The sequence below is a fragment of the Pongo pygmaeus genome, chromosome 12 (genome assembly GCF_028885625.2).
Source record: "Pongo pygmaeus isolate AG05252 chromosome 12, NHGRI_mPonPyg2-v2.0_pri, whole genome shotgun sequence".
Classification (NCBI taxonomy): Eukaryota; Metazoa; Chordata; class Mammalia; order Primates; family Hominidae; genus Pongo; species Pongo pygmaeus.
In genome coordinates this window covers 71,688,409-71,716,134 of record NC_072385.2, presented here as the reverse complement: position 1 = coordinate 71,716,134, position 27,726 = coordinate 71,688,409, and the positions used below count along the sequence as shown (strand labels likewise).

Genomic DNA, 27,726 nt, shown 5'->3' with positions numbered 1-27,726 from the left:
AAAATAATAACCGCCCAATAAAGGTAGAACTACTAATAGCCCCGAGCCTTCAGAATGATTTGGATCACCCCACTGAGGAAAGGACCACAACCAGTTGAGGTGCTTGCTGAAGACAAAGGGAAAACAGAGCATGTAATAGAAGGTAGTTATCAATAGCAGCTACAACCAAAATCACATTATAGAAGTGCTGTAATTGTCATGAGTAGTTCCTCACTTGTCATGAGTATGAATGTGGATATATATACATATACTGTCCTCTCATTATTTCCTTATCCTGTAATAATGTAAGGTGTATTTTTTGTATTACAGTATTTTGGTTATGGGGAATCAAGTAGAGTAAAACTTCACTCAGTGACTTTAACTCTTCTTCTGAGGAAGAGGTTAGTGTGTTTTTGGTCCTACACAGGATAGTTGTATCATGTCAGCTGGATTTATGACCATGTTATTACCTTATTTGAAGGTTTAAGTATGGTTTAAGAAGATGTATGGCCAGGCACGGTGGCTCATGCCTGTAATTGCAGCACTTTGGGAGGCTGAGGTGGGCGGATCACGAGGTCAGGAGATTGAGACCATCCTGGCTAACATGGTGAAACCCCGTCTGTACCACAAATACAAAAAATTAGCTGGGCGTGGTGGTGGTCACCTGTAGTCCCAGCTACTAGGGAGGCTGAGACAGGAGAATGGAGTGAACCCGGGAGGCAGAAATTGCAGTGAGTCGAGATCGCACCACTCGATCTCGACTGGGTGACAGATCGAGACTCCGTCTCAAAAAAAAAGATGTATATGACGGCCAAGTTGACAGTGGGTAGATTTATGATGCCTAATGTGTCAACCTGGCCAAGGGATGATATTTGGTTAAAACATTTCTGGGAGTGTCTGAGGGTGTTTCTGAAGGAGATTTAACATTTGAATTGGTGGACTGAATAAAGCAGATAGCCCTCCCCGGTGCTGGTCAGCATCATCCAATCTGTTGAGAGGCTGAGTAAGAAAAAGGTGGCTGGGTGGGGGCTCAGGCTGGGCATGGTGGCTCATGCCTGTAATCCCAGTATTTTGGGAGGCTGAGGCAGGTGGATCAACTGTGGTCAGGAGTTGAAGACCAGCCTGGGCAACATGGTGACACCCTGTCTCTACTGAAAAACAAAAACAAAAACGAGCCAGATGTGGTGGCACGCGCCTGTAATCCCAGCTACTAGGGAGGTTGAAGCACGAGAATCACTTGAACGTGGGAGGTGGAAGTTGCAGTGAGCTGAGATCACACCATTGCACTCCACCTGGGCGACTAGAGCAAAAGTCCATCTCAAAAAAATTAAAAAAAAAAAAAAAAGACACTCTAGAGCAAGCTTGTCTAACCCGCGGCCCACAAGCCACATGCAGCCCAGGACAGCTTTGAATGTGACCCAACACAAATTCGTAAATTTTCTTAAAACATTTTATGTAAGTATTATTTTTTTTTAGCTCATCAGCTATTGTTAGTATTAGTGTATTTTACAGTTTGGCCCAAGAGCATTCTTCTTCTTCCAACGTGGCTCAGGGAAGCCAAAAGATTGGACACCCCTGTTCTAGAGATTGACAGAAAAATCTAATTGGGTGTTGGACATCGCAGAATTGTTTTCTTACAATTGTTTTCCTTTTTTTCTTGAGATGGACGTATTAATACAGTACTTCATAACCATTTAACATGGGTAAAACTTATTAGGCTTCGTTTGTGCTAAAGTTTTTGGGTGTTGTCTCAATTTTGCATACTGCAATGACTTCTGTTACCTATGTAACAAAAGGTCAATTAACAGCTAAATCTAAGTGGTGGGTAATACAATGTTCATACTACTCTTGAAACCTCCCGAGTAGCTGGGATTACAGGTGCCTGCCACCACGCCTGGCTATTTTTTTTTTCTTTGTACCTTAGTAGAGACGGGGTTTCACCATGTTGACCAGGCTGGTCTCAAACTCCTGACTTTGTGATCTACCCGCCTCGGCCTCCTACAAGTGCTGGGATTACAAGCGTGAACGACCGCACCCAGCTGGAAGAATTCTCTTTTAAGAATGCTGCTATATAAACTATTTGTATTATTTAGGCATAACCTAAGAACAAAAAGCTTTGTGCTGTTAGGCTGGGCATGGTGGCTCACGCCTGTAATCCTAGCACTTTGGGAAGCCAAGGCAAGGATAGCTTGAGCCCAGGAATTAAACGCCAGCCTGGGTAACACAGCGAGACCTCGTCTCTATAAAAAAAAAATACAAAAATTAGCCAGGCATGGTGGTGTGCGCCTGTAGTCCCAGCTACTAGGGAGGCTGAGGTGGAAGGATTGCTTGAGCCTTGGAAAGTTGAGGCTGTAGTGAGCCATAGTTGTGCCGATGCATTCCAGCCTGGGCGACAGGGCAAGACCCTGTCTCAAAACACATAAAACAAAAACACTTGGCTGGGCATGGTGACTCATGCCTGTAATCTCAGCACTTTGGGAAGCCGAGATGTGTGGATCATGAGGTCAGGAGTTCAAGACCAGCCTGGCCAACATGGTAAAACCCTATCTCTACTAAAAATACAAAAATTAGCCGGGTGTGGTGGCGTGCACCTATAATCTCAGTTACTCGGGAGACTGAGGCAGAACTGCTTTAAACCTGGGAGGCGGAGGTTGTGGTAAGCCAAGATGGTGCCATTGCACTCCAGCCTGGGTGACAGAGTGAGACCCCATCTCAGAAAAACAAACAAAAAAAACTTCCTGCTATCTGGGTGCAGTGGCACAGGCCTGTAGTGCTAGTTACTTGGGAGGCTGTGGCAAACTTGAGCTCAGGAGTTTGAAGTTATAGTGAGCTATGATCTTTGCACCACACTCCTGCTGAAGAAACACGGCAAGGCACTGCCACTGAAAAAAAAAAACATCTTGTGCTGAGTAACTGACAGATGTTTAAATATGGATTAGGTATTTTGACTTATGATTTTAGGATATACCTGATTCAACTGTTTTATGGCAGCTAGAATTAACATATTTCACACATTCTTATCAAAATGAGGAATAAATTGAAGTACTAAATTCCAGATAATACAGAAATCTTTATCTAAAAATATTAGACGCTTACCAAGTTAGTTAACTATTTCAGTTTCATGATGAACACAAAAGGAGCTTCAGACTGTTTGGCTGAAATCCTTTCTCCACAATGCTAGAGAGGGGCCTAGTTGCTTTCATGAAACTCCTTGTGAAATACTCAAGGAGATGGTAGCTGAAATACCAGATTGTGTAGGCCAAACTTTTGATCGACCTTAAAAGGTCTAGCCTTTACTCAAAGGTATGAAAGCTTTTACAAAAAGAGTGCTTGACTTTAATCCCAGGGCTTTAGAAGACCAAGACAGGACTGTTTAAGGCCAGGAGTTCAAAACTAGCCTGGGCAACATAGTGGGATCCCGTTTCTGGAAAAAAAAAAAAAAAAAAAAAAATATATATATATATATACACACACATACATATATTTAAAATATATATATATTAAATATATACATATATTTAATATAATATATACATATATTTAAAATATATATTTAATATATACATATATTTAAAATATATATTTAATATATACATATATTTAAAATATATATATAAAATATAAATATATATACATATATAGGGATGGTGGCACATACCTGTAGCTGTAGCTATTCAAAAGAATAAAGCAGGATTCTTTATTCTTAGCTCAAGTCCAGTTCAAGGCTGCAGTGACCTATGATCACGCCACTGCACTCCAGCCTGGGTGATGAGCTTTTCTCTAAAAAAATAAAAATATCACTAGACTTCAATGTGTGCGAAATAAATAGATTGGAAGGTGGCTAAAGGGAAGAGACTAGTTACAGATTTGACACTCTTCACGGTGAGATGACACTGATGCTTAGATCAGGACAGTGGCAATCAAGATGTTTAAAATCACTGAAATAAGACATTAGTTAAGAATCCCTTTTGTATAAGTAAGATTTGCTACATATATGTATACACTTTTATTTGCAGAAGGAATCCAACACAGCAGTCATTATTACTGGGAAAAGGAATTATGATGATAGCATAAAAGGAGGCTTTCATTTTTCATTTTCTTTCTGTACCATTAACTTATTTTTGTTTTAACTGGGCAGCCTCCCAAGCCAAAGTAGGTTCAGAGAGGTGCCACTTGTATCATTAACCTTTAAGACAGCATATATATTACATGTTGGTAGTTTTTAATGCCAGTGAGCATTCATCAGTAATGAGCATATTGGGCCATCTTTTTCCTCAACATGTAAACTCACTTTTTACGCTTCTTTTATTAGTTTTTCAAAAGTATCAGAAATAACAGAATGTTGGGAGAAGATAAATCGATCTGCCTTTTGAAACCAAATATTTAATATTTTCATTAAATTGTTTCAATACAACTTCAGGCAAATGCCAACTGGAAGACTAAGCCCAGAAATTCAGAGGAAATAATCTTCCAAACAAGGAACACCAAGGTGATCTTCTTCTACTCCAGCCACAATACTGGTGATCATAATGGTGCTAGTCAGTTATCCAGATTATCGAGTGTTTACCTGATAAGAGAAAAAGTTAGATTTCAAAACCTGTAATGACAGAATTTTAAAGCTGGAAAATGTTTAAGGCAATTAATAAAAGGAAAACCTGTATTAAGAACTGCTGTCACCTTGATGACTAGCAAACATTTATCAAGAGTAAAAACTTGGTCAGGCACGGTGGCTCATGCCTGTAATCCCAGCATTTGGGAGGCTGAGGCGGGTGGATCACAAGGTCAGAAGTTCGAGACCAGCCTGACCAATATGGTGAAACCCCGTCTCTACTAAAAATACAAAAATTAGCTGGGTGTGGTGGCACATGCCTGTAATCCCAGCTACTTGGGAGGTGGGAGGCTGAGGCAGGAGAATCGCTTGAACCCAGGAGGCGGAGGTTGCAGTGAGCCAAGATCATGCCACTGCACTCCAGCCTGGGCAACAGAGCAAGACTTCGTCTCAGAAAAAAAAAAAAAAAAAAGTAAAAACTTTTTAAAAAACAATGGCCAGGCGTGGTGGCTCACAACTGTAATCCCAGCTACTCATGAGGCTGAGACAGGAGAACCACTTGAACCCCGGAGGCGGAGACTGCAGTGAGCCGAGATTGTGCTACTGTGCTCCAGCCTGGGCAACAGAGCAAAACTTTGTCTCAAAAAAACCAACCAACCAACCAAGCAAACAAACAAAAAACAACAACAAAAAAACCCTTTAAAAAATATATGCCTTTTTGACCTCCTAAGAAAATTTGCAACCTGGAAACACTTACCACATCATCAATTTTCAGAATGCTCCGAACAGTTTCAGTTGCAAGAGTCAGAGCACTGACTGATACCAACAGAGGCTGGACAACCAGTTCCTCCAAAATGTTGGAAATACCACCCTGCAAATCAAATCAGCACAAGTTGCTTTTAGTGTCTGTAATAATACACATCAGCAGCCACGTGGTTACCAGTGTACCTCAAGACCTAAATCTAGTTTTCTTTCTGTCTAGGAAGATTAGAATATGATACTCTACTAAGCTTTTCTCTACACTGTGGGATGTTATTTCAATTAAAATTTGGAAAAACTGAATTAATGCTGTAGTCATCCAATCCTAACTACAGGCGCCCACCACCATGCCCGGCTAATTTTTTGTATTTTTAGTAGAGACAGGGTTTCACCGTGTTAGCCAGGATGGTCTCGATCTCCTGATCTCCTGATCTGCCCGCCTTGGCCTCCCAAAGTGCTGGGATTACAGGCGTGAGCCACGGCGTCTGGCCACTTATTTTTAAATATTGGCAAAATTAGCAAAATGATCACAGTAGTTAAAAATTATGATATCTTGGCTAGGCGCGGCGGCTCACGCCTGTAATCCCAGCACTTTGGGAGGCCAAGGCGGGCAGATCACGAGGTCAGGAGATCGAGCCCATCCTGGCTAACATGGTGAAATCCTGTCTCTACTAAAAATACAAAGAATTAGCCAGGCATGGTGGCATGCACCTGTAGTCCCAGCTACTCAGAAGGCTGAGGCAGGAGAATCGCTTGAACCCAGGAGGTGGAGAGTGCAGTGAGCCAAGACTGCGCCACTGCACTCCAGCCTGGGTAACAGAGTGAGACTCTGTCTCAAAAAAAAACAAAACAAAATGAAATATTATCTCTTTAATGTTTAAATCATCTCTGAATTTTAATTCTTAATTAGATCAACCCCAGTCTACTCTACAGTCTCATATTTGCCACCTTAAATTCTTCATTGCACCATCCTACTTCCCTTTATCCTGGGATTACTCCTGATGGCCTCTAATAGGCATCCTTGCTTCCAGTCTTCCCTTCTTAAAATATTCCTGTCCCTAGCCTCTTGCTTAAAAAATTCTCATCCTACTTCCCTTTATCCCGGGATTACTCCTGATGGCCTCTAACAGGCATCCTTACTTCCAGTCTTCCCTTCTTAAAATATTCATGTCCTTAGCCTCTTGCTTAAAAAAATCTTTAGGCCCCACACAGTGGCTCACGCCTATAATCCTAGCACTTTGGAAGGCTGAGGCAGGCGAATTGCCTGAGCTCAGGAGTTCAAAACCAGCCGCGGCAACACAGTGAAACACCGTATCTACTAAAAAATACAAAAAAATTAGCCCGGCCTGGTGGCGGGCGCCTGTAGTCCCAGCTACTCAGGAGGCTGAGGCAGAATTGCTTGAACCTGGGAGGAGGAGGTTGCAGTGAGCTGACAGTGCTACTGCACTGCAGCCTGGGCGACAGAGTGAGATTCCGTCTCCAAAGAAAAAATAAACAAACAAAAAACACTTCAGTGGATCCCAACTACGGGAAGGAAAAAAAAAATGGCTAGCTCAATAATCAAGGGCCTCCTCATTCTATTAATAGCTGTTTTTTTTTTGTTTTTGAGACGGAGTCTCGCCCTGTCGCCCAGGCTGGAGTGCAATGGCGTGATGTTGGCTCACTGCAACCTCCGCCTCCCCAGTTCAAGCGATTCTCCTGCCTCAGCCTCCTGTGTAGCTGGGATTACAGATGCCCGCCACTTCGCCTGGCTAATTTTTTTTTTTGTATTTTTAGTAGAGACGGGGTTTTGCCATGTTGGCCAGGCTAGTCTCAAACTCCTGCCCTCAGGTGATCTGCCCATCTCGGCCTCCCAAACAGCTGGGATTACAGGCGTGAGCCACCACGTCCAGCCTATTAATAATAGCTTTTATCTGATCTTTCCAACCTTAAAACCCACTATACCACTAATATATAATCCCAGCTCTGCACAGGTGAAGAACTGCTTGGTCCTTCTCACCTGTAAAACCACTGCTTACCCATCTGGAATTTCCTCATCCCCTACCAACCAAAAGTGCATCTTCATAAAGCCTTCCCTAAACAGAGAGTTCCACCCTTTGGGGTTCTGTACCATACAGACAATATAATGTTGGACTGTCAGTTCTTTCCCATCATGTGTTTAATTTGTCTCAACAAAACATTAATAAAAAGCGATATTATTATCATATGATTACCTTACACAACTACATTAGCTCATGCTAACTAGGGCAATGATTTTTTATACAGTCTTTAGTATATGCCAAGCATCTATCTAAGAGCTTGTTAACTAGAAATGCATTTAATTCTCACAACAGGCCTATGAGGGAACTATTAATCATCCCTGTTTTTACACCTGAGGAAACTGAGGAACAGACTAAGTAACTTGCTAAAAGCTAGTCAGTAAGTGGCAGATTTAATGAACAAATAATACTTGCCCCTAAGGTGTCACCATCTTCCTTCTCACTCAATGGCACAATTAACATGCAGCAGGCCTCATATTTAAATCCAAGATTATGCTTTTCATTACAGAGCTTTCCATTCAACAGATGACTACAAAGCTTTTAATATTTTATATTAATCAATATTTTCTACATTAGAGATTCAATGATTACCTTTCGGACATTAATGCCTGCAGTTTTTTCTCCCTGGGCATGCCGGTTTCTTAGTTCTGTTACTGTAGAAATGGGATTCAGGCCGGCATTTTCAGCTAGTGTAGATGGAATGACCTCCATAGCATCCGCAAAAGCACGAACGCAGTAGGATTCCATACCACTCAGTGTTCGTGAATATTCAGTTAATCGTAAGGCCAACTCTATTTCTGGAGCACCACCTCCTGCAATAAGAGCCCTGAAATTCACAAATATATTTTTAGCTTATTTTATCCAAAAGAAAATTATTTTTAATAATTTGCTATTTATAATCTTTAAAAAATAGAATACAGTAGTTTTAATGTTCAAAATGTTACTTAATAATGTAACACTGACATTACCTCTTCTTCACTAAACAACGAATAACACATAGGGCATCATGAATGGAGCGCTCAGCTTCTTCGATCACCAGTTTGTTAGAACCACGAACAACAATTGTAACTGTTTTTCCAGGGCTGGCACAGCCTGTAATCTTCAGTAAACAAATTCCAAATTAAGTATTTGAAGGGTTATAAAAACCCCACACCCAGGCCGGGCACAGTGGCTCACACCTGTAAACCCAACACTTTGGGAGGATGAGGCAGGTGGATAACGAGGTCAGGAGATCAAGACCATCCTGACTAACACGGTGAAACCCCGTCTCTACTAAAAATACAAAAAATTAGCCGGGTGTGGTGGCGGGCGCCTGTAGTCCCAGCTACTCGGGAGGCTGAGGCAAGAGAATGGCGTGAACCCGGGAGGCGGAGCTTGTAGTGAGCCAAGATGGTGCCACTGCAGTCCAGCCTGGGTGACAGAGCAAGACTCCGTCTCAAAAAAAAAAAAAAAAAAAAAAAAAAAAAAAAAAAAAAAAAAAACCCAAAACCCCATATCCAAACCTAAGCAAATAAAAATTTAGGTGTAATACTGTTACCTTGAGCAGTTTGCCAGAACCATTTAAATTGACCTCCTCAGCTAACTCGGCAGAACCCAGCATGTCAGCAGTAAATTGGTCAATATGAGCAACTGGCTTGGTTCCAATTGTCTGGAAAAAAGTCGAATCCACAAATTAAGACAACATTTATCTAATTATCAGACATTTTCCACAAATACAGATGTTAATGTTTTACCTTACAAATAAATTCAATGTCTTCTCTTTCAATATCCTTAATCACCATGATCTTCATTTTGTTCAGAAAGTGTAATGCAAGATCACTAAGAGCATCTCTAAAATACAAAATCAGTGATTATGTCAATGCTAGGTTAAAAGAAAAATTCTGCTCTTCAAATGCCTTTAAGGTTTTAATTACTGTTTCTTAAATGGCCAATCATTATTTCTGAAGAAAAATGCTTTAGTTTACTAAGTTCATAAGGTCAAAATTAAGATTTCCAATTCTATTGGAAATTTTAGTACAATTCCAGTATTAAAATGTACTCTGTCCCCAATGACACTATAAAACACACAAAACAACTAGGTCATTATTTTTTCCCCATTTATTTATTTATTTTTATTTTTTTGAGATGGAATTTTGCTCTTGTTGCCCAGGCTTGGAGTGCAATGGCGCGATCTTGGCTCACTGCAACCTCAACCTCCTGGGTTCAAGCGATTCTCCTGCCTCAGCCTCCCAAGTGGCTGAGACTACACACTCCCGCCACCACACCTGTCTAATTTTTGTATTTTTAGTAGAGACGGGGTTTCACCACGTTGGCCACGCTGGTCTCGAACTCCTGACTTCAGGTGATCCACCCGCCTTGGCCTCCTGAAGTGCTGGGATTACAGGCATGAGCCACTGCACCCGGCCCATTTATTTATTTTTAATAGAGACAGGGTCTCCCTATGTTGCCCAGGCCAGTCTCGAACTCAGGACTCAAGTGATCCTCCCACCTCGGCCCCACAAAGTGCTAGGATTACAGGCATGAGCCACTGTGCCTGACCTCATTTTTCTTAACAAATGAGCACATCTTGGTAAGTGAAACCTTATTAATACTTCATGAATTTAGAAGTATTAATTCAGACTCCACAAATTTACACTTCCCCATGAACTGTGAATAATAACAACTCTGTGATACTAGAAAGGTAGATATTACTACTATCCCTATTATACAGATAAGCAAACTGAGTTTGGGGGGCAATTTACTCAAGGTCAGTAGCTATTATACGATTGGGATTAGAACTAAGTCTTCTAAGTCTTCAAAGACTATATAAAATGAACATCCACAGTACATTCTGGCATATTAATGGAGTAAATGGGAATGCATCTAATTAGGAAAAAATACTGGCCAGGCACGGTGGCTCACGTCTGTAATCCCAGCACTTTGGGAGGCCAAGGTGCGCAGACCACGAGGTCAGGAGTGCAAGACCAGCCTGACCAACATGATAAAACCTCATCTCTACAAATATTAGCCAGGTGTGGTGGCACGTGACTGTAATCCCAACTATTTCAGGAGGCTGAGGAAGGAGAACTGCTTGAACCTGGGAGGCAGAGGTTGCAGTGAGCTGAGACTGCGCCATTGTACTCTAGCCTGGGTGACAGAGTGAGACTGTGTCTCCAAAAAAAAAGAAGGAAAAAAGTGATGTCAAACCTCAGAGAATTCTTTTCATCTATGGACTATGCAGAGCATTCCCTCAAAAAAGTACCTCTAAATGACAAGGCAAACAATTGCATAGACCTTTAAATAAATTCCACTTTTAACTAGGTTAATTAATTCTGCAACAAACATGGCTTTTAAAAGAACGAGCCTTGATGTTTAGGACCTTGGTCTAAGTAAGATTATATATCCTACATTTAAAAGAGAAGATAGGGCCAGGCGTGACGGCTCATGCCTGTAACCCCAGCATTTTGGGAGGCCGAGGCTGGCGGATCACCTGAGGTTGGGAGTTCGAGACCAGCCTGACTAACAGAGAAACCCCGTCTCTACTAAAAACACAAAATTAGCCGGGTGTGGTGGCACATGCCTGTAATCCCAACTACTTGGGAGGCTGAGGCAGGAGACTTGCTTGAACCCAGGAGGCGGGGGTTGCGGTGAACCGAGATCACACCCTTGCATTCCAGCCTGGGTAACAAGAGCGAAACTCCATTTCAAAAAAAAAAAAAAAAAAAAAAAAAAAAAAAAGGAAGATTACACACTTCTTATCAAAACGTAATAATGCTTTTCCAGCTTGTAACTACAACGAAAAATAATGATACTGCTAAAAAAAAAAAAATGCAGATTTCTGGTGGTTTACCCAACTCAAATGTTTCTATAAAAATTGCTATTAGAGGCTGGGTACGGTGGCTCATGCCTGTAATCCCAGCACTTTGGGAGGCTGAGGCGGGTGGATCATGAGGTCAGGAGATCGAGACCATCCTGGCTAACATGGTAAAACCCCGTCTCTACTAAAAAAAAGACAAAAAATTAGCTGGACGTGGTGGCACGTGCTTGTAGTCCCAGCTACTCGGGAGGCTGAGGCAGTAGAATCACTTGTTGAACCCAGGAGGCGGAGGTTGCAGTGAGCCGAGATTGCACCACTGCACTCCAGCCTGGGTGACAGAGTGAGACTCTGTCTCAAAAATAAATAAATAAATAAATAAATAATAAAAAAAAAATTGCTATTAGAAGTGTGGTTTAGACTCTAAAAACTGCATGCTTTCTTGGCCCTGTTCCTTAAGGGCTCCACCCTGAAGCCAATAATCTAAGAAACAAGTTTTTTAAAAAGCCAAAACACAACACTCTGGCAGTTAGTTGGCTATTTAAAAAAACCTACTTTTTTTTGTAAAAGAAAATTACACCTTTATTGTTTTAAATTTACAAGTCATATATTTGTTTAAAGTGCTTTTCCTAGACGTCTTAACTGAACTTATACCATTTTTTCCCTTGGTCTGAGCAAATGATGGTACAATATTGAGGCCTAACATTTTATCTGTGCTTTTAAAATAAAAATTCTCCATTTCGTTTCACCTAAGAGTTGTCTGTTAAGAAATACGAACTTAGAGTAAGTGCTTAAATCAAATATTTTATCAGAAAAAATAAACTGCTAGTGGAGATCCAAAATTATCATTAAGGGATGAACAAAATAAATAGCCCCACACCTTAGAATAGACTTCTGTATGAGAAGGACATTACATCCTGTTTTTTTAATTTGCTTCACTAAATTTAAAATATAGGCTCTCTCTTCTCGCAGCACTCGGTCCATCTGGGCATAGTCAGAAACCACTATTTGATTATCCATCTGTTTAGAAAAAGAACATCATAATTTGCATTGTAAGATATTTTAAGTTTAAAAGTAGAATTTTAAGCCAAAATATTATGTACTGTATAAATTCAACCAAAACTATACCAAGTAATAAATTATACAGACATGCATAGAAAACAGTCTGGACAAGATACACACCCCAAACTTGAGTCTTTTACTTTCAACTAAGTACACTGGTATCTTACTTTTTTGCAAGTATTTTTTATAACCAAAAAATATAAAATGGTTACCCTAGTTGTTTTCAAAAGATGGGGTCCCTCTCTAATCTGTGTGAATTTGTAAAGTAACAGCAACAATGAAAAGATAGGTTCCCACTATGTTGCCCAGGCTGGAGTGGAGTGCAGGGACTATTCACAGGTGATGGAACAGCACACTGCAGCCTCAAACTCCTAGGTTCAAGCAATTTTTCTGCTTAAATTTCCCAAGGAGCTGGGACTACAGGCATCGTTGCAATCGGCTAGCTCTCAATTTCAATATCCCAACTGAGGATATAGACTTGTCACTTGTGGCACCAACAATTTCTATTTTTGTCTCAATTCTAGTAAGTCTTTTGAGATCTATGCTTTAAATCACTAGTAGTATTTTCTATTTTTAATAAAGAAATGCCTGAGTTATTAAAAAGTTAAACACAGAGAACCAATTTCATCTCGATTCTACTTACATCTGTTTTGGGAGCAGATAAGCAAAACTGAATAAGCCCAATCTTGGCCTTTTCAACTCTGGTTATGCCAGAATTTGACACTTTTTGGGTGAGAACCAGCCCTTCCACCAACTCACAGTCATCAATTGTCCCACTAAGAATAAAAGAAAACAAAGAGGGGTAGTTAAAAGGGAGTGGACATCTGTACGTTTAATAGATGAACAGATTAAAAGTCATCAGTCCAATAAAATATGATTCAGCCTCACATTTATTATTGCCCCATTCCTGGATCTCTTTGATCCACTGCTGTCTTACTATCATAAGGTAACATAAACAAAATCTCCAGATCCCCATACTAATACAAATTCTCATGAAAACAAAACCAAAAAGAGAAGAGAGAGCTTTGTGACTTTCATCTAGGTGTTTTTAACTTATTTATTTTTGGCAATCTGCTGCTCATTTTCAAATTTTTATTCAAGTTGTAATTAGAGATGCTTACCCAAGCTTCTTAACTATTTTAATATCTCTAAGATCTACACTGGTGGCTGTGGCTGGGTCAATCACTTTCATCACTGCATTTACACTCATTGGAGAAAGCAGACTTGAATACTGAGACACAACCTAGATTTAAAAAAAATAAAAACGTTACCTTCACAGTAGAAAAAGTCCTAATTTTTCAATGACAAAGATACTTAAGAAAGGCTCTTATAATTTTTGCAGTGGGGTGTGGGTACGAAGAGGGAAACACCCACGAGAAGACAGTCCATAAACTGTCTTTTCCATTCAGGTTGTCACCAGGGGCACAAAATAAAAACATGTATGCTTGCTTTTTTCTTTTATTAATATAATAGCCGGGACTATAGAATATCAAAGTTTTACAGGAAATCCAAAAAGCATAAATTTAATTTTACGTGACTATTTCCTATCTAAAATGAATGTGTGATGAGGCATCAATGTTATGTATGTACATTCCTGATGAGGGGTTGATAAAAATTGCTAACATTCATCAATCACTTAACATATGCCAGGCAGTGGTCTTAGAACTTTACATATTAACTCATTCAATCTTCAGATGGAGAAACTAAAGCCAAGAGGTTAAGTCATTTGGCCAAACAGTGTAGTTAAGTGGTGAAGTCAGTACTGAACAAACACAAGCAGTCTAGACTCAATGACTAGTGCCTGTAACCATTACGCTATACTATCTGTATTAGTTCTAGGGACATCCAACAGTATCACTTAGTGTCCCTAACACTATCTAACATTCAAACAAAATGAATGTATGGACTTAATACTGATTTTTAAAAGGAAAAAGGATTAAGGGAAGGAAGGGATAAACTCAGGACATTACAGAAAACAAGTGACATGAGTTCCAAAGAAATTTAAAAGCACAACACCGCTTTAAGTTTGGTAAATAAGAAAAGCAGCATATGTATTAGTTAAGGCATGGACCATGATGGGCAGCCTGTCCTGGGTTCAAATCTCAGCTCTTTCTGTTAGCAGTCCTTGGATAAGTTACTCCTTTAGATCTACTCTCTTCATCTATAAAATGGGGATATGACTACCTGAGGGCCTTGAAGAGGATAATAAATGTAAAAAACTTATCACAATGCCCAACATATTAAATATTCAATAAAAATTAGCTATACTGCCAGAGATCTATGGCAGTCTTTCTGATTTGGTAGAGGAAAAGGTTTATTATAGGCAAATTAAAATATCTACCTTTATCAAAACACTGTTACAATGCATTAAACAGAAAAGTGGAAATGGATATAGTATATATTAAATATTCTAACTCCTTTGTTAGCCTTATGGCTCATTTCCTCTCTTAATCTTAAACCAATTCAATTATACAGATTATAACAGTTACCTAGTCACTCCTGAGACTTAGTATTTATGTACCGTATAGCATCAAGAATCATAGAGTAACACACTTTAAACTAATTTGACAAGTATCCATTAGTGTTTATCTCACCTTTGAGTTCAGTGAAGTGGTTGCACTATTTAACAAAGTTTCTCTGTCACTCAGTTCCACAGGTCGAGACATATCAGTCAAGATTTCAATGCCCTTTTCCAGGGCCTTCTGAAATGACTCAGAAATGATGGTTGGATGAATCCCTGTAATTTATGAAAGTCTAGTTATTTAATTGTAACAGGTAAACTACACATTTGACATGGCTTAAAAATTTTCTACTCATTAATGTCAAAGCAAGCACAAATTTAACTATTCTTAATTACAAACTTATGCTTCAGTTGTAATACAGTGGCTTGAATAACCTGCTAACTATGGCTAATAATTTACTTCCATCCAACTTAAAATAGATTACATACTTATTAATGCTCTTAAGACTAAAACCAAATTTTACACTCTTTTTTTTTTTCTGAGACAGGGTCTCACTCTGTCACCCAGGCTAGAGTGCAGCGGCTTGATCTCAGCTCACTACAGCCTCAACCTCCCAGGCTCAAGCGATCCTCCCACCTCAGCCTCCTGAGTAGCTGGGACTACAGACACATGCCACCACACCTGGCTAATTATTTTGTATTTTTTTTTTTTTTAGTGGAGACAGGGTTTTGCCATGTTGCCCAGTCTGGTCTCAACTCCTTGGGCTCAATTGTTCTGCCAGCCTCAGCCTCCCAAAGTGCTGGGATTACAAGTATGAGTCACCGCAGCTGGCCGATACTTTTCAAAATATCACAAATCTACATTATAAGTAGAATAAGTGATTGGAGAGTCACTACTATAATTAAATACCACTTACTAAAGCAAGGACAATCCTGACTCTCTCCCAAATCTTCTTTCTTGTATAAGAGTCCAAGATTAGTAATATTTCTACCACTCATTTCTTTTTTTTTGAGACAGAGTTTGCTCTTGTTGCCCAGGCTAGAGTGCAATGGCATGATCTCGGCTCACTGCAACCTCCATCTCCCGGGTTCAAGTGATTCTCCTGCCTTAGCTGGGATTACACGCACGTGCCACCATGCCCGGCTAATTTTTTGTATTTAGTAGAGACAGCGTTTCACTGTTGGTCCGGCTGATCTTGAACTCCTGACCTCAGGGGATCCACCCACCTCGGCCTCCCAAAGTGCTGGAATTACAGGCGTGAGCCACCACGCCCGGCCTCTACCACTCATTTTTGAACAGCAAAATTCAACTGAGCTCCATTCAAAAAGGAGTCCAGCAAATATCAGAAGCCAAAGGAAAATTTCTTCTAATTTCTATTATAAATATAGCAAAATCTAAAACTTTAAAAATTCTTGGTAAAAAGATTAGTTATTCCAAATTAAATCTTAAATCCCGTATTACTCACGAATAACTTGGCTTTTCCCAAAGTTTGTTCTTTTAAACTTCTCTTTATTCAGAATAAAGTACCTCCTACTCACCTTTCTGAAGAAGCTTGGTACAAGAATCTAAGAGGGAGCCAGCAATGATGACTACTGATGTGGTGCCATCTCCTGCTTCTATATCTTGAGCCTTAGACAGCTCCACCAGCTAAGTGAACAGAAAATGCCAAGTTGCTCAATGAGAAATGACAGAACCCAGTAACACCTAATTCAAATAATTGCACCAGTGTCACAAGCAGAATTTGAGGGTTCAACATGATTCCTGATTTCTGATTTGCTGTCTACCTTGGGTTTCATTTAAAATTAAAGACTAGTAGATGATCTCCAGTTCAGATTGTGGGTTGTCATCTCCCCCTGCCCTGCTACTCAAAAGTTCTAATCAGAAAGCAAAAATATATCGTAAGTACTCTATAGACTTGGAAGCTAAGAAAAGGGGCATTCTAGATGAGACTAGAGTATCAAACTTTTTTTTTTTTTTTTGAGACAGGGTCTCACTCTGTCACCCACGCTGGAGTATAGCAATGCAATCATGGCTCACTGCAGCCTCCACCTCCTGGGCTCAAGAGATCCTCTTGTCTCAGTCTCCTGAGTAGCTGGGGCTATAGGTGCACACTAACACGTCTGGCTACTTTTTTTAAACAGTTTTGTTTTGTTTTTTAATAGAGACGGGGCCCCATTATGTTGCCTAGAATGGTCTTGAACTCCTGGGCTCAAAGGATCCTCCTGCTTCAGCCTCCCAAAGTGTTGAGATTACAGGCATGAACCACCATTCCCAGCTTCAGAGTATCAACTTAGAGTCTTTTGCCAAGTTTTATCTGAATAGACCCCTTGTAAGTATAACCTGATTCATTAAAAAGCCATCTGGTGGATGGCACAACATATGAAGCCTCAGGACTATCCAAGAAAACAGCAAAACTTCACGTAGCAGTGACGTTTTGTTTTATTTAGCAATGCTTTCTTATTTTATGTTCCAAATAAGATGCTTATTTTCCTATAATAATCATTTTTTTCAACACTTTAATAGCAATATTATATATAGACTTTTGTCACTTCTGGATAACAAAATTTTTTTGTTGTAAAATAGTATGTGGTAATTATAAAAAATTTGGAAAATACAGAAAGAAATTAAAATGTGTTAATTGAATATTTTTGAAGCAAAGACCATTAGTATTTGTATATAGTATGTTGGTTTATTTCCCATCATTTTCTATTTTTTAAGTAAGCTCACAGTATATACGTAATTTTATCTTTTTTTCATGTAATGTTTCATTAGTGTTTTTCCTCACGAAAATCTTCATAAACAATTTTTAATGGCTGTATGATTAACATGCTGTGGTATACTATTTGTTTAAACATTTTCTTATCATTGGATATTTTGCCTATTCCAGGTTGTTTCTATTATAAATAAATTTGATCAGTATCTTTGTAAAAAAAAATTTTTTTTAAAGCCATCTTTACATAACTCAAAGGGATTTTTTTGATAGAAGTTTCTTTGTTTTTTTTTTGAGACGGAGTCTTACTCTGTCACCCCAAGCTGGAGTGAAGTGGTGCAATCACTGCAGTGAGGTTGGCTCACTGCAACCTCTGCCTCCCCGGTTCAAGCAATTCTCCTTTCTCTGCCTCCCGAGTAGCTGAAATTAAAGGCATGCACCACCACGCCCAGTTGATTTTTGTATTTTTAGTAGAGATGGGGTTTCACGATGTTGGCCAGGCTGGTGTCGAACGCCTGACCTCAGGTGATCCACCCGCCTCAGCCTCCCAAAGTGCTGGGATTACAGGCACGAGCCACTGCGACCAGCCTGATAGAAATTTATTTCTAATGCATTTGTTTTTGCTCATATGACTTGACACCAGGTTAACCTGTTTTTAATCTCCTTATTCCTCAAGTGTATGCCAAGTTTCCATGGACTAGTATAAGGTAAAAGAAGTAAAATAATTACTGTTTCCAGTAGATTATATTTTTAGACAATGAATTTTCTTCTGTGGACATGTGAACTGTTATGCACCATACCCTAATAAGAACACAATAATCATATGAAAGGAAAAACATTCATTTCCGTGGACAAGTATAAGGTGACTTGTGTTTCTTTCTTTTTTTGAGACAGTGTCTTGCTTTTTGTCACCTAGGCTGGAGTGCAGTGGCACAATCACAGCTCACTACAACCTCTGCCCCTGGACTCAAGCAATTCTCCCACCTCAGCCTCCTGAGTAGCTGATACCACAGGGGCGCACCACCACACCCAGCTATTATTTTTTGTATTTTCAGTAGAGACAAGGTCTTGCCATGTTGGCCAAGCTGGTCTCAAACTCCTGAGCTCAAGCAATCCTCCCACCTTGGCCTCCCAAAGTGCCGGGATTACAGATGTGAGCCACTGTGCCCAGCTGTTCTTTTTTTTTCTGGGGTTTCATTCTGTCATCCAGAATGGAGTGTAGTGGTGTGATTATAGCTCACTGCAGCCACAAACTCTTGGGCTCAAATAATCCTCCCATGTCAGCCTATGAAGCGGCTGGGACTAAAGGCATGCACCACCATGCCTGGCTTGATTTGTGTTTTATCATCACCTCACACCAAAAAGCACAATGTTAGGCACACAATGTATCCTAAAAATATGCCTGTTCAGCACGAAAAGTGTTCATTGTGCTTAAATATCATGTGATCAAATAAATTTGACTGTTTACCAAGTATCAAATACACTTAAAAAAGAAGACTCATCTGGCCAGGCACGGTAGCTCATGCCTGTAATCCCAGCACTTTGGGAGGCCAAGGCAGGTGGATCACAAGGTCAGGAGTTTGAGAACAGCCTTACCAACACAGTGAAACCCGTCTCTACTGAAAATACAAAAATTAGCCAGGCGTGGTGGCGCACGCCTGTAATCCCAGCTACTCGGGAGGCTGCAGCAGGAGAATTGCTTGAATCTGGGAGGCAGAGGTTGCAGTGAGCTGAGATTGTGCCACGGCACTCTAGCCTGGATGACAGAGCAAGACTCTGTCTGAAAGAAAAAAAAAAAACTCACCTAAAATTGTACTTACCATTCTGGCTGCTGGATGTAATACTTGCATTTGTTTCAGAATGGTAGCACCATCATTTGTAATGGTTACATCACCTTTTCCATCTTGAATCTAGAAAAAAATTTTTAAAGTTATATTTCAATGTCACACCTTAATAGTTTTATTAAACTTTTACATTTCAAAATAGAGAAGTTAATTTGTTTGCAAAGTACTTAATTTTAAATTCTCTTCCCTTACATTAGCATAATAATTTAAGAATACGCAATAACAGTCCAACTTTACAAAGGAAAAAGTGGCTTTGTTGCAGGGTAATCTAAAAGTGAAGAAATGTAGACACACACACACACACACACACACACAAAAGGAAAAAACATTATAAAGAAGCACTTGCTATCTTTAATAATTTCTTATAATCAGAAACATGATTTCCATCATGGATGCCCCTAAAGGAGTACCATGCCATGCGGCGAACACAATTCTTACAGTCAACACTGTAACTTTTTTCCTTTTTTGTCCTACAAAAAGGACAATGGCATTTTTGGGAAGGATAGATTTTCGAATATCCAGAGAGGAGAATAATCTGTAATATCATCCAGATGATCGTCCATATTGTTTTATCTCGCAGAGACCCACATTAGGATACAAAGTTACATCCATAAGGAACACTAAACTGAAGTCCCAACACCTGGATTTATAATACTTTCCACTTAACTACATAATAGACATCTGTATTTGGGTGTGCATTCTCATTGTTTAAAAAGCATTAAACAAAATATGAATTATAGTTTAGTCCTGTTGACTCCAAAGTAATCTCTCCTTCCTCTAAATTCCAGGTACCCAACACTTTTTACTTTTTTTTTGGTTTGAGATGGAGTCTCGCTCCATTGCCCAGGCTAGAGGGCAGCTGTGCGATCTCGGCTCACTGCAACCTCTGCCTCCTGGGTTCAAGTGATTCTCCTGCCTCAGCCTCCCACCTCCCGAGTAACTGGGATTACAGGTGCCCGCCACCATGCCCAGCTAATTTTTGTATTTTTAGTAGAGACAGGGTTTCACCATATTGGCCAGGCTGGTCTTGAACTCTTGACCTTGTGATCCACCCGCCTCGGCCTCCCAAAGTGTTGGGATTACAGGTGTGATCCACTGTGCCCCACCCACTTTCTACTATTTTTATTTATTTATTTATTTTTTGAGATGGAGTTTTGCTTTTATTGCCCAGGCTAGAGTGCAATGGCACAATCTCAGCTCACTGCAACCTCTGCCTCCCAGGTTCAAGCAATTCTCCTGCCACAGCCTCTCCAGGAGCTAGGATTACAGGCATGAGCTACCATGCCTGGCTAATTTTGTATTTTTAGTAGACATAGGGTTTCTCCATGTTGGTCAGGATGGTCTCCAACTCCTGACCTCAGGTGATCCTCCCCTCAGCCTCCCAAAGTGCTGGGATTATAGGTGTGAGCCACTACGCCCAGCCCCACTTTTTACTTTTTAAACAGCACATCTAACCCTCCATCAAGATCTTGTAGTGTGAACAGCAGTGCTCAATTAGTATTCAATGACTCAACTCTTTACCATTTTATCCATTCCTTTTGGTCCAAGGCTTGTTCTAATAGCATCAGCAACCGCTGCAGATGGGGGAAAAAAAAAAAAAAAGAAAACAAATTAGAACTTTTTTTTTTAAGAGACAGGGTCTTACTATATTGCCCAGGATGGCCTCAAACTCCTGGGCTCAAGCAACCCTCCCACCTCAGCCTCCCAGAATAGCTGGGAGTATGGGAAATCAAGACTCCTTAAAGAATAGAGTTTTTTTTCCTCTCAAATGATCATTGTGTTCTTATAGGATATGGTGCATAACAAATCACCATGTCCACAGAAGAAAATTCATTGTCTAAAAATAATCTATTGGAAACAGAGTAATTATTTTTCTTTTAAATGTATGATGCTCCACCTTTTTGTTAGTCAACGTACACATTATTATTATTATTTTTTTTGAGACATGGTCTCACTGTCTCAAGGCTAGAGTGCAGTGAGGCAATCTCGACTCACTGCAACCTCCGCCTCCTGAGTTCAAGTGATTCTTCTGCCTCAGCCTCTCGAGTAGCTGGGACTACAGGCACATGCCACCACACCCAGCTAATTTTTTTGTATTTTTAGTAGAGACGGGTTTCACCATGTCGGCCAGGATGGTCTCAATCTCTTGGCCTCAAGATCTGCCTGCCTCGGCCTCCCAAAATGCTGGGATTACAGATGTGAGCCACCGCACCTGGCCTAGTATTTGTAATCAGCTTATGGCAGAATACATTTTGAGGATTCATCTCATCTTCCTTCAGATGTCAAAATGGTACAATCTAGTTAGGAGCTCTGAGAATTGCTATTTCCTCCATTCCTTAAAACAGGACAAGCAGCAACAGAACTGTCTAGATCTAAAATACTGATGGAGGAGTATCCTTTTCCCAAAATGATTAGGACCAGAAGTGTTTTGAATTTTGGAGTATTTCAAAATAGGAATGCTCAATTTACAGATAATTCACTTATTTGTTTACTCTGTCTAGTATGTAATCTCTGAGAGCAAAGACTTTTGTTCACTAATGTGAACATGGTATATAGATGGCCCGCCAACACCGCCAAAAGGGCAAACCACAATGGAAATGCTACAGAGCAAGATACTCTTCTAAAAAAATCCAACAAGGCCGGGCGTGATGGCTCACACTTGTAATACCAGCACTTTGGGAGGCTGAGGCGGACAGACCACCTAAGGTCAGGAGTTCGAGACCAGCCTGGACAACATGGCGAAACCCCGCCTCTACTAACAATACAAAAATGAGCCGGGTGTGGCGGTGCGCATCTGTAGTCCCAGCTAGCTACTCGGGAGGCTGAGGCAGGAGAATCGCTTGAACCCAGGAGGCAGAGGTTGCAATGAGTGGGATCACACCACTGCACTCCAGCCTGGGGGACAGAGCAAGACAGACACCATCTCAACAAACCAACCAACCTAACAAACCAAACAAAAACCAAAACTCTCAAATCATAGCTTTTGGTCATCATCAGTATGTTATAAAACATCTCTGGGGCTGGGTGCGGTGGCTGACGCCTGTAATCCCAGCACTTTGCGAAGCCAAGGCAGGCCATCACTTGAGGCCAGGAGTTCAAGATATAACGGGTCATCTTCACAGATAACTTAGGTGGCCTTTCCTTCCCATATGCACACCCTCCTCTGTTGTTTCAGTTCTCTGTCCGCTTTTGTTTCAAAGGTTGCTAAATTTCCCACTTCCTATTTTGTTTGTTGAACATCAACCATATTATAAACTCTCTTGGCCCCCAAATTTATCTTTCTTTTTTTTTTTTGAGACGGAGTTTCGCTCGTCGCCCTGGCCGAAGTGCAAAGGCGCGACGTCAGTTCATGGCACCTCCGCCTCCCAGGTTCAAGCGATTTGCCTGCCTCAGCCTCCCGAGTAGCTGGGACTACAGGCGTACGCCAACACACCCGGCTAATTTTGTATTTTTAGTAGAGACGGGGTTTCTCCATGTTGGTCAGGCTGGTCTTGAACTCCTGACCTCATGTGATCCGCACGCCTCAGCCTCCCAAAGTGCTGGGATTACAGACGTGAGCCACCCTGCCCGACCCAAAATTTATCTTTCAACATTCTGTTCCTAATCTAATAAATGTAAGCTTCAACTATGGTCCCTAGACAATTATCCTACAAACCTTCATTTCCAGGTGTATTATCTCCTGAACTTCCAAATGACTCCTAAATCTGGCCATTCTGACCTTTCCAACTCATTAGGCCCAAGTTAGAAACTATTACTTTTTCTTACATCCAGCGTTACCTATCTTAGCGCCATCACATTCCCAGTTACTTGGGCTGATGACTGCAAATACATGTAAGGTGTACTTTATATACATGGGTCTTTATATGTTTTCTCACTGAATCCTCACAGCAAGCCTACACGATGGCTAAAAAGAAATGATCCGATAGCTGGGGGACATTAAGCCAAATACTTTCCAGGACACCAGGCCTTTAACATCTGCCCCAACCTAGCTTTCTAATCTCACCTCTTCTGTAAACATACTATTCTCCAACCCAAAAGAACTACTATACTCAATATACACTCGGGCAAGATCTCTAAACCTCTGTCCTGACTTTTCCTTCTAGATTTTTCTATCTCAACTCCATTTCTCTTAATCTTAACTCTAAAAAGCAAACATTTTCCTCCTCAATTTTATAAGTAAATCTTTGGCACAGAGGTTACAGGTCACTAAGACATGAAGTAACGGAAGCAGAGAATGAAACTCTGGTCTTCCTGATTTCCAACGTGTGCCACATTCTTCTACAAAAAACCCAAATAATTGTTTCCTGATTTGCCTATGTTTCACTGCACATGCGGAGACGACATCAATGTAACTTTTCCGCAACTATTTCAAACACGACACGTAAGTCGGTTCCTACATCCATCCCAGTACAATGAGCCCCGCCCCAATTTAGACTCGGAGAGTTCACCCAATTCGTCTCAACAGTTGTGCCAAGTGAAGTTTATTTAATAGTTCTTTAAATAAGAATAAGAAAGCTGAAAGATACTGTGCATTCTACCAGTTCCAATAAGCGACAGCCCTCAAGCGTCAGATCCCTAGTGAAGACTGCATGCAATCCTCGGCATTTTGAACTGCTTTCGGCTCCAATATGAATGATGCACTGTGCAGGATGAAAAACTATGGGAGACTAAGATGCAAAATGTGGCAAGTCCAAAGGCCTCCACACTCCGGGTTGGCGATCATCGGCAGAAAAACAGAAATAAGGATACCTCCACTGGGCTGCTTCTACAGGGAGGACAAGAGGGGATCACCCGAAGGAATGGGAAATGGGCCAAACCCTCTCAAGCCCACGGTGAGAGCGCAGAGCACAACCCCGCGGCGCCGCGGGTCAGGCCCTGAGAGTGATACCTTTGGCGGCGGAAATGTTGCTGAAGCGGATCTGGGCTGGCTTGTCGCGATCCTGATAGGCGCCTTTCCCGCGGCCGCCGGCAGCCCCAGCAGTCGCCCCGCTCCGGGGTGCCACATTCTCGGGCATGGCAAACTCCGCTGTGTCTGGGTTGGCTCGGAAAGAACGGATGGACCCGGATTCTGGCCGGCCGCAGTGTAATAACGGTAAGCCCTCACTGCCTTCACGAACCTTCCAGAAAGCGGCGCTGGCGTCGGGAGGAGGCGGAGGCGGAGAAGGGGGCCTTCCTTTCCGCGCGGCGCTGGCGTGACGTAGGAGGCTGTCCGCTGCGCGCCGGGTGAGGTGGATGCGTGCGGGGAGCTCCGGGCTGGTGAGGTTGTACCTACAGGGCGCTGTGGGTGAAGAGCGCCGGGGGAGCCTTTACGCGGGGTAGCAATGACAACGCGCGATTTTAAAGGCGAGTGGTGAGGACATCCGCATTTCCTCACTCCACCTTGCACGGCTGTGAGGTCCCCTCCTTTTTTTTTTTTGGATACAGTCTCACTCTTGCCCAGGCTGGAGTGCAGTGGTGCAAAATCTCGGCTCACTGCAGCCTCCGCCTCCCAGGTTCAAGCGATTCTCCTCCTCAGCCTCCCGAGTAGCTGGGATTACAGGCATCCGCCACCATGCCCAGCTAATTTTTGTATTTTTAGTAGAGACGGGGTTTCACCATGTTGGCCAGGCCGGTCTCGAACTCCTGACCTCAGGTAATCCACCCGCCTCGGCCTCCCAAAGTGCTGGGATTACAGGCGTCAGCCACGAAGCCTGGTCTTTTTTTTTTTTTTTTTGACAGAGTCTCGCTCTGTCGCCCAGGCGGGAGTGCAGTGGGGCGATCTCGGCTCACTGCAGCCTCGACCTTCGGGGCCCAAGCGATCCTCCCGCCACAGCCTCCCAAGTAGCCAGGACGACAGGTGCCCGCCACCATGCCTAGCGAATTTTTGTATTTGTTGTAGAGACTGGGTTTCGCTGTGTTGCCTAGGCTGGTCTGACCTCCTGGGCTCAAAGCCGTCCACCCTCCTCAGCGTTTCAAAGTACTGGGATTACAGGCGTGAGCCACCGCGCCCATCTGAAGGTCCCCTCCTTTAACTCCGGCTGGATCTATCCGCGCGGTGGGGTGGGCGCCGGAATAACTCCCTTAGGGATGTGACTGAGTCTGTTTTTGCCCGGCCACATAGACCTGCATTTTATGCAGTTTTGTTCATTTTGAAAGGGAGTCAGAAAAGGGAGATTTGGAATGAGTCGAGGTTAGTTATCTCGTATTGGTTGATACTGGGTGGTAGAGGTTTGACAGGCTGCCAAATCAGGTCTGTCTAGTTACCACCACCCGCTTGTTCTACCCTAGTGTCTCCCGCATGACGTAGCCACTGACTCTTAGGGAACGTAAACATTATAATAAAGATCATTTACTTCCGTTATCTGCTAAGCACAGTGCTAAACCTTTCCACGTTTTATATCTCGTTTTGTCCTCACAATAATCCTTTACTTAAAAGGTTAGGGAACTGGAGCCCAAAGAAGGAACTGAAGCCCAGGGTAAACCAGTCAGTAGATAGAAGCAGTATTCCAATACAAAGCAAGGACCAGAAGCCATGAGCTAAACTGCTGGTCTCCTATGACCACTATATTTCAGTAGGGAAGTTTATGAAATGAGGTTTGTTGAATGTTCGCTCACAATTATTAAGCACCTGCAAAGTGACAGATGCGTGTGGTAGGTTCAGAAACAAATGTTCAAAGGTACTTAATCTTGTAATTATGAGGTGGTGGTGGTGGTGTTTGTTTGTTTGTTTTTATTTGTTTTTGAGACGGAGTTTCACTCTTGTTGCCCAGGCTGGAGCAGTGGCACCATCTCGGCTCACTGCAACCTCCGCCTCCTGGGTTCAAGCGATTCTCCTGCCTCAGCCTCCCCAGTAGCTGGGATTACGGGCATGCACCACCACACCCGGCTAATTTTGTATTTTTAGTAGAAACGGGGTTTCTCCATGTTGGTCAGGCTGGTCTCGAACTCCCGAGCTCAGGTGATAGGCCCGCCTCGCCCTCCCAAAGTGCTAGGATTGCAGGCTTGGCGAGAGCCACCTCGCCCAGCCGAGTTGTTCTTTAACACACATTTAGCATATTAGCACTAGGGGCCTGGCTCAGTAGCTCACACCTGTAATCCCAGCACTTTGGGAGGCCGAGGTGGGTGGATTGCTTTAGGTCAGGTGTTTAAGACCAGCCTGGCCAACATGGCGAAACCCCTTCTCTACTAAAAATCAAAACATTAACCGGGGGTGTAATCCCAGCTACTCGGGAGGCTGAGGCAGGAGAATCCCTTGAAGCCAGGAAGTGGAGGTTGCAGTGAGCCAAGATTGCACCACTGCACTCCAGCCTGGGCGACAGAGCAAGACTTTGTCTCAAAAAAAAAAAAAAAAAGGATATTAGCACTAGGAAATGAAGATCCATAAACCTCTGAGGCCGACTTCTCTTCAGAGGACCAGAATACTCCCAAGTAGCACATAAATTCTACGGTTATTTGTTTAGACAACGGATGTAATATGTTGGAAACAAGTGGGTGATGAGGAAATGCATAAATTTTGGGATGTAAAATACTGGATTTGAGTTTATTAATAGCTCTACTACTTATTAGCTATGTGACCTAAGGAAGGCCACTTAAATCGTTTGGGTCTCATTTTCCTCGTCTGTAAAATAGGAGGGTTGAACTAGATGATCTCTAGGGGCTTACTAAACTCTACTAGTTCTACCAGTGTAAGGAGTCAACCTGTCAGCCATAAAGGACAGCAGAATTTGGAAGATGCCGTTATTGGCTTCTTGGGACAGTCTTAAAGTTTTGAGACATGCTTTAAGTATCTGAAATGTTTCAAGTTATAAACATTTCTTTTTCTGTGAAATTGGAATTATTTTTGTTCCTGGGATTAGGCAGTAAATAAATGTTAAACATCGGCTTTCATCAGAGTGTTAATGTACATTATTTCTCCATCAAAATGGGATTTCAACAAATATTCAAACATAAACATGGCCGGGCGTGCTGGCTCACACTTGTAATCCCAGCACTTTGGGAGGCCAAGGTGGGTGGATCACAGGAGTTCAAGACCAGCCTGGCCAAGATGGTGAAATCCCATCTCTACTAAAAATACAAAACTTAGCCAGGCGCGGTGTCAGATGCCTGTAATCCCAGCTGCTCGGGAGGCTGAGGCAGGAGAATCGCTTGAACCCGAGAGGCAGAGGTTGCATGAGCCGAGATCATGCCACTGCACTCTAGCCTGGGCGACAGAGACTCCGTCTCAAAACAAAACAAAAACATAAACGCTTGTGTAGAGTACTTTAAGCAAAGCACTGTTGCTAATGAAGGGTAAAAATGTTTTTAAAACTTTCTGATATTTATTTTTTATTTATTTATTTATTTTTTGAGACGGAGTCTCGCTCTGTCACCCAGGCTGGAGTGCAGTGGCACAATCTCGGCTCACTGCAAGCTCCGCCTCCCGGGTTCACGCCATTCTCCTGCCTCAGCCTCCCGAGTAGCTGGGACTACAGGTGCCCGCCACCAAGCCCGGCTAATTTTTTGTATTTTTAGGAGAGATGGGTTTCATCGTGTTAGCCAGGATGGTCTCGA

General features: G+C 41.9%; 2 protein-coding genes across 3 annotated transcripts in view; one reads left to right on the top strand and one right to left on the bottom strand.

The window, feature by feature from the left end:
* Positions 1-3,972: 3,972 nt before the first annotated feature.
* On the bottom strand, positions 3,973-24,366 carry CCT4 (chaperonin containing TCP1 subunit 4). Its single transcript, XM_054474958.2, is given in 15 exon segments — positions 3,973-4,546; positions 5,286-5,399; positions 7,918-8,152; positions 8,295-8,425; positions 8,864-8,974; positions 9,060-9,156; positions 12,000-12,139; positions 12,825-12,957; positions 13,303-13,424; positions 14,776-14,918; positions 16,182-16,290; positions 19,174-19,263; positions 20,719-20,771; positions 24,086-24,187; positions 24,190-24,366. Coding segments are annotated over 15 exon segments (1,608 nt in total). The 5' UTR covers positions 24,203-24,366; the 3' UTR covers positions 3,973-4,531.
* Positions 24,367-24,409: 43 nt separating this feature from the next.
* COMMD1 (copper metabolism domain containing 1) overlaps positions 24,410-27,726 on the top strand; it is a 246,976-nt gene continuing 243,659 nt past the window's right edge. Inside the window, exon 1 of one of the 2 annotated variants that reach the window (XM_063648682.1) lies at positions 24,410-24,547. The gene's annotated coding sequence lies outside the window, so the exon portion shown is untranslated. The remainder of the gene's footprint in view (positions 24,548-27,726) is intronic. The other variant, XM_063648685.1, reaches the window with a different exon arrangement.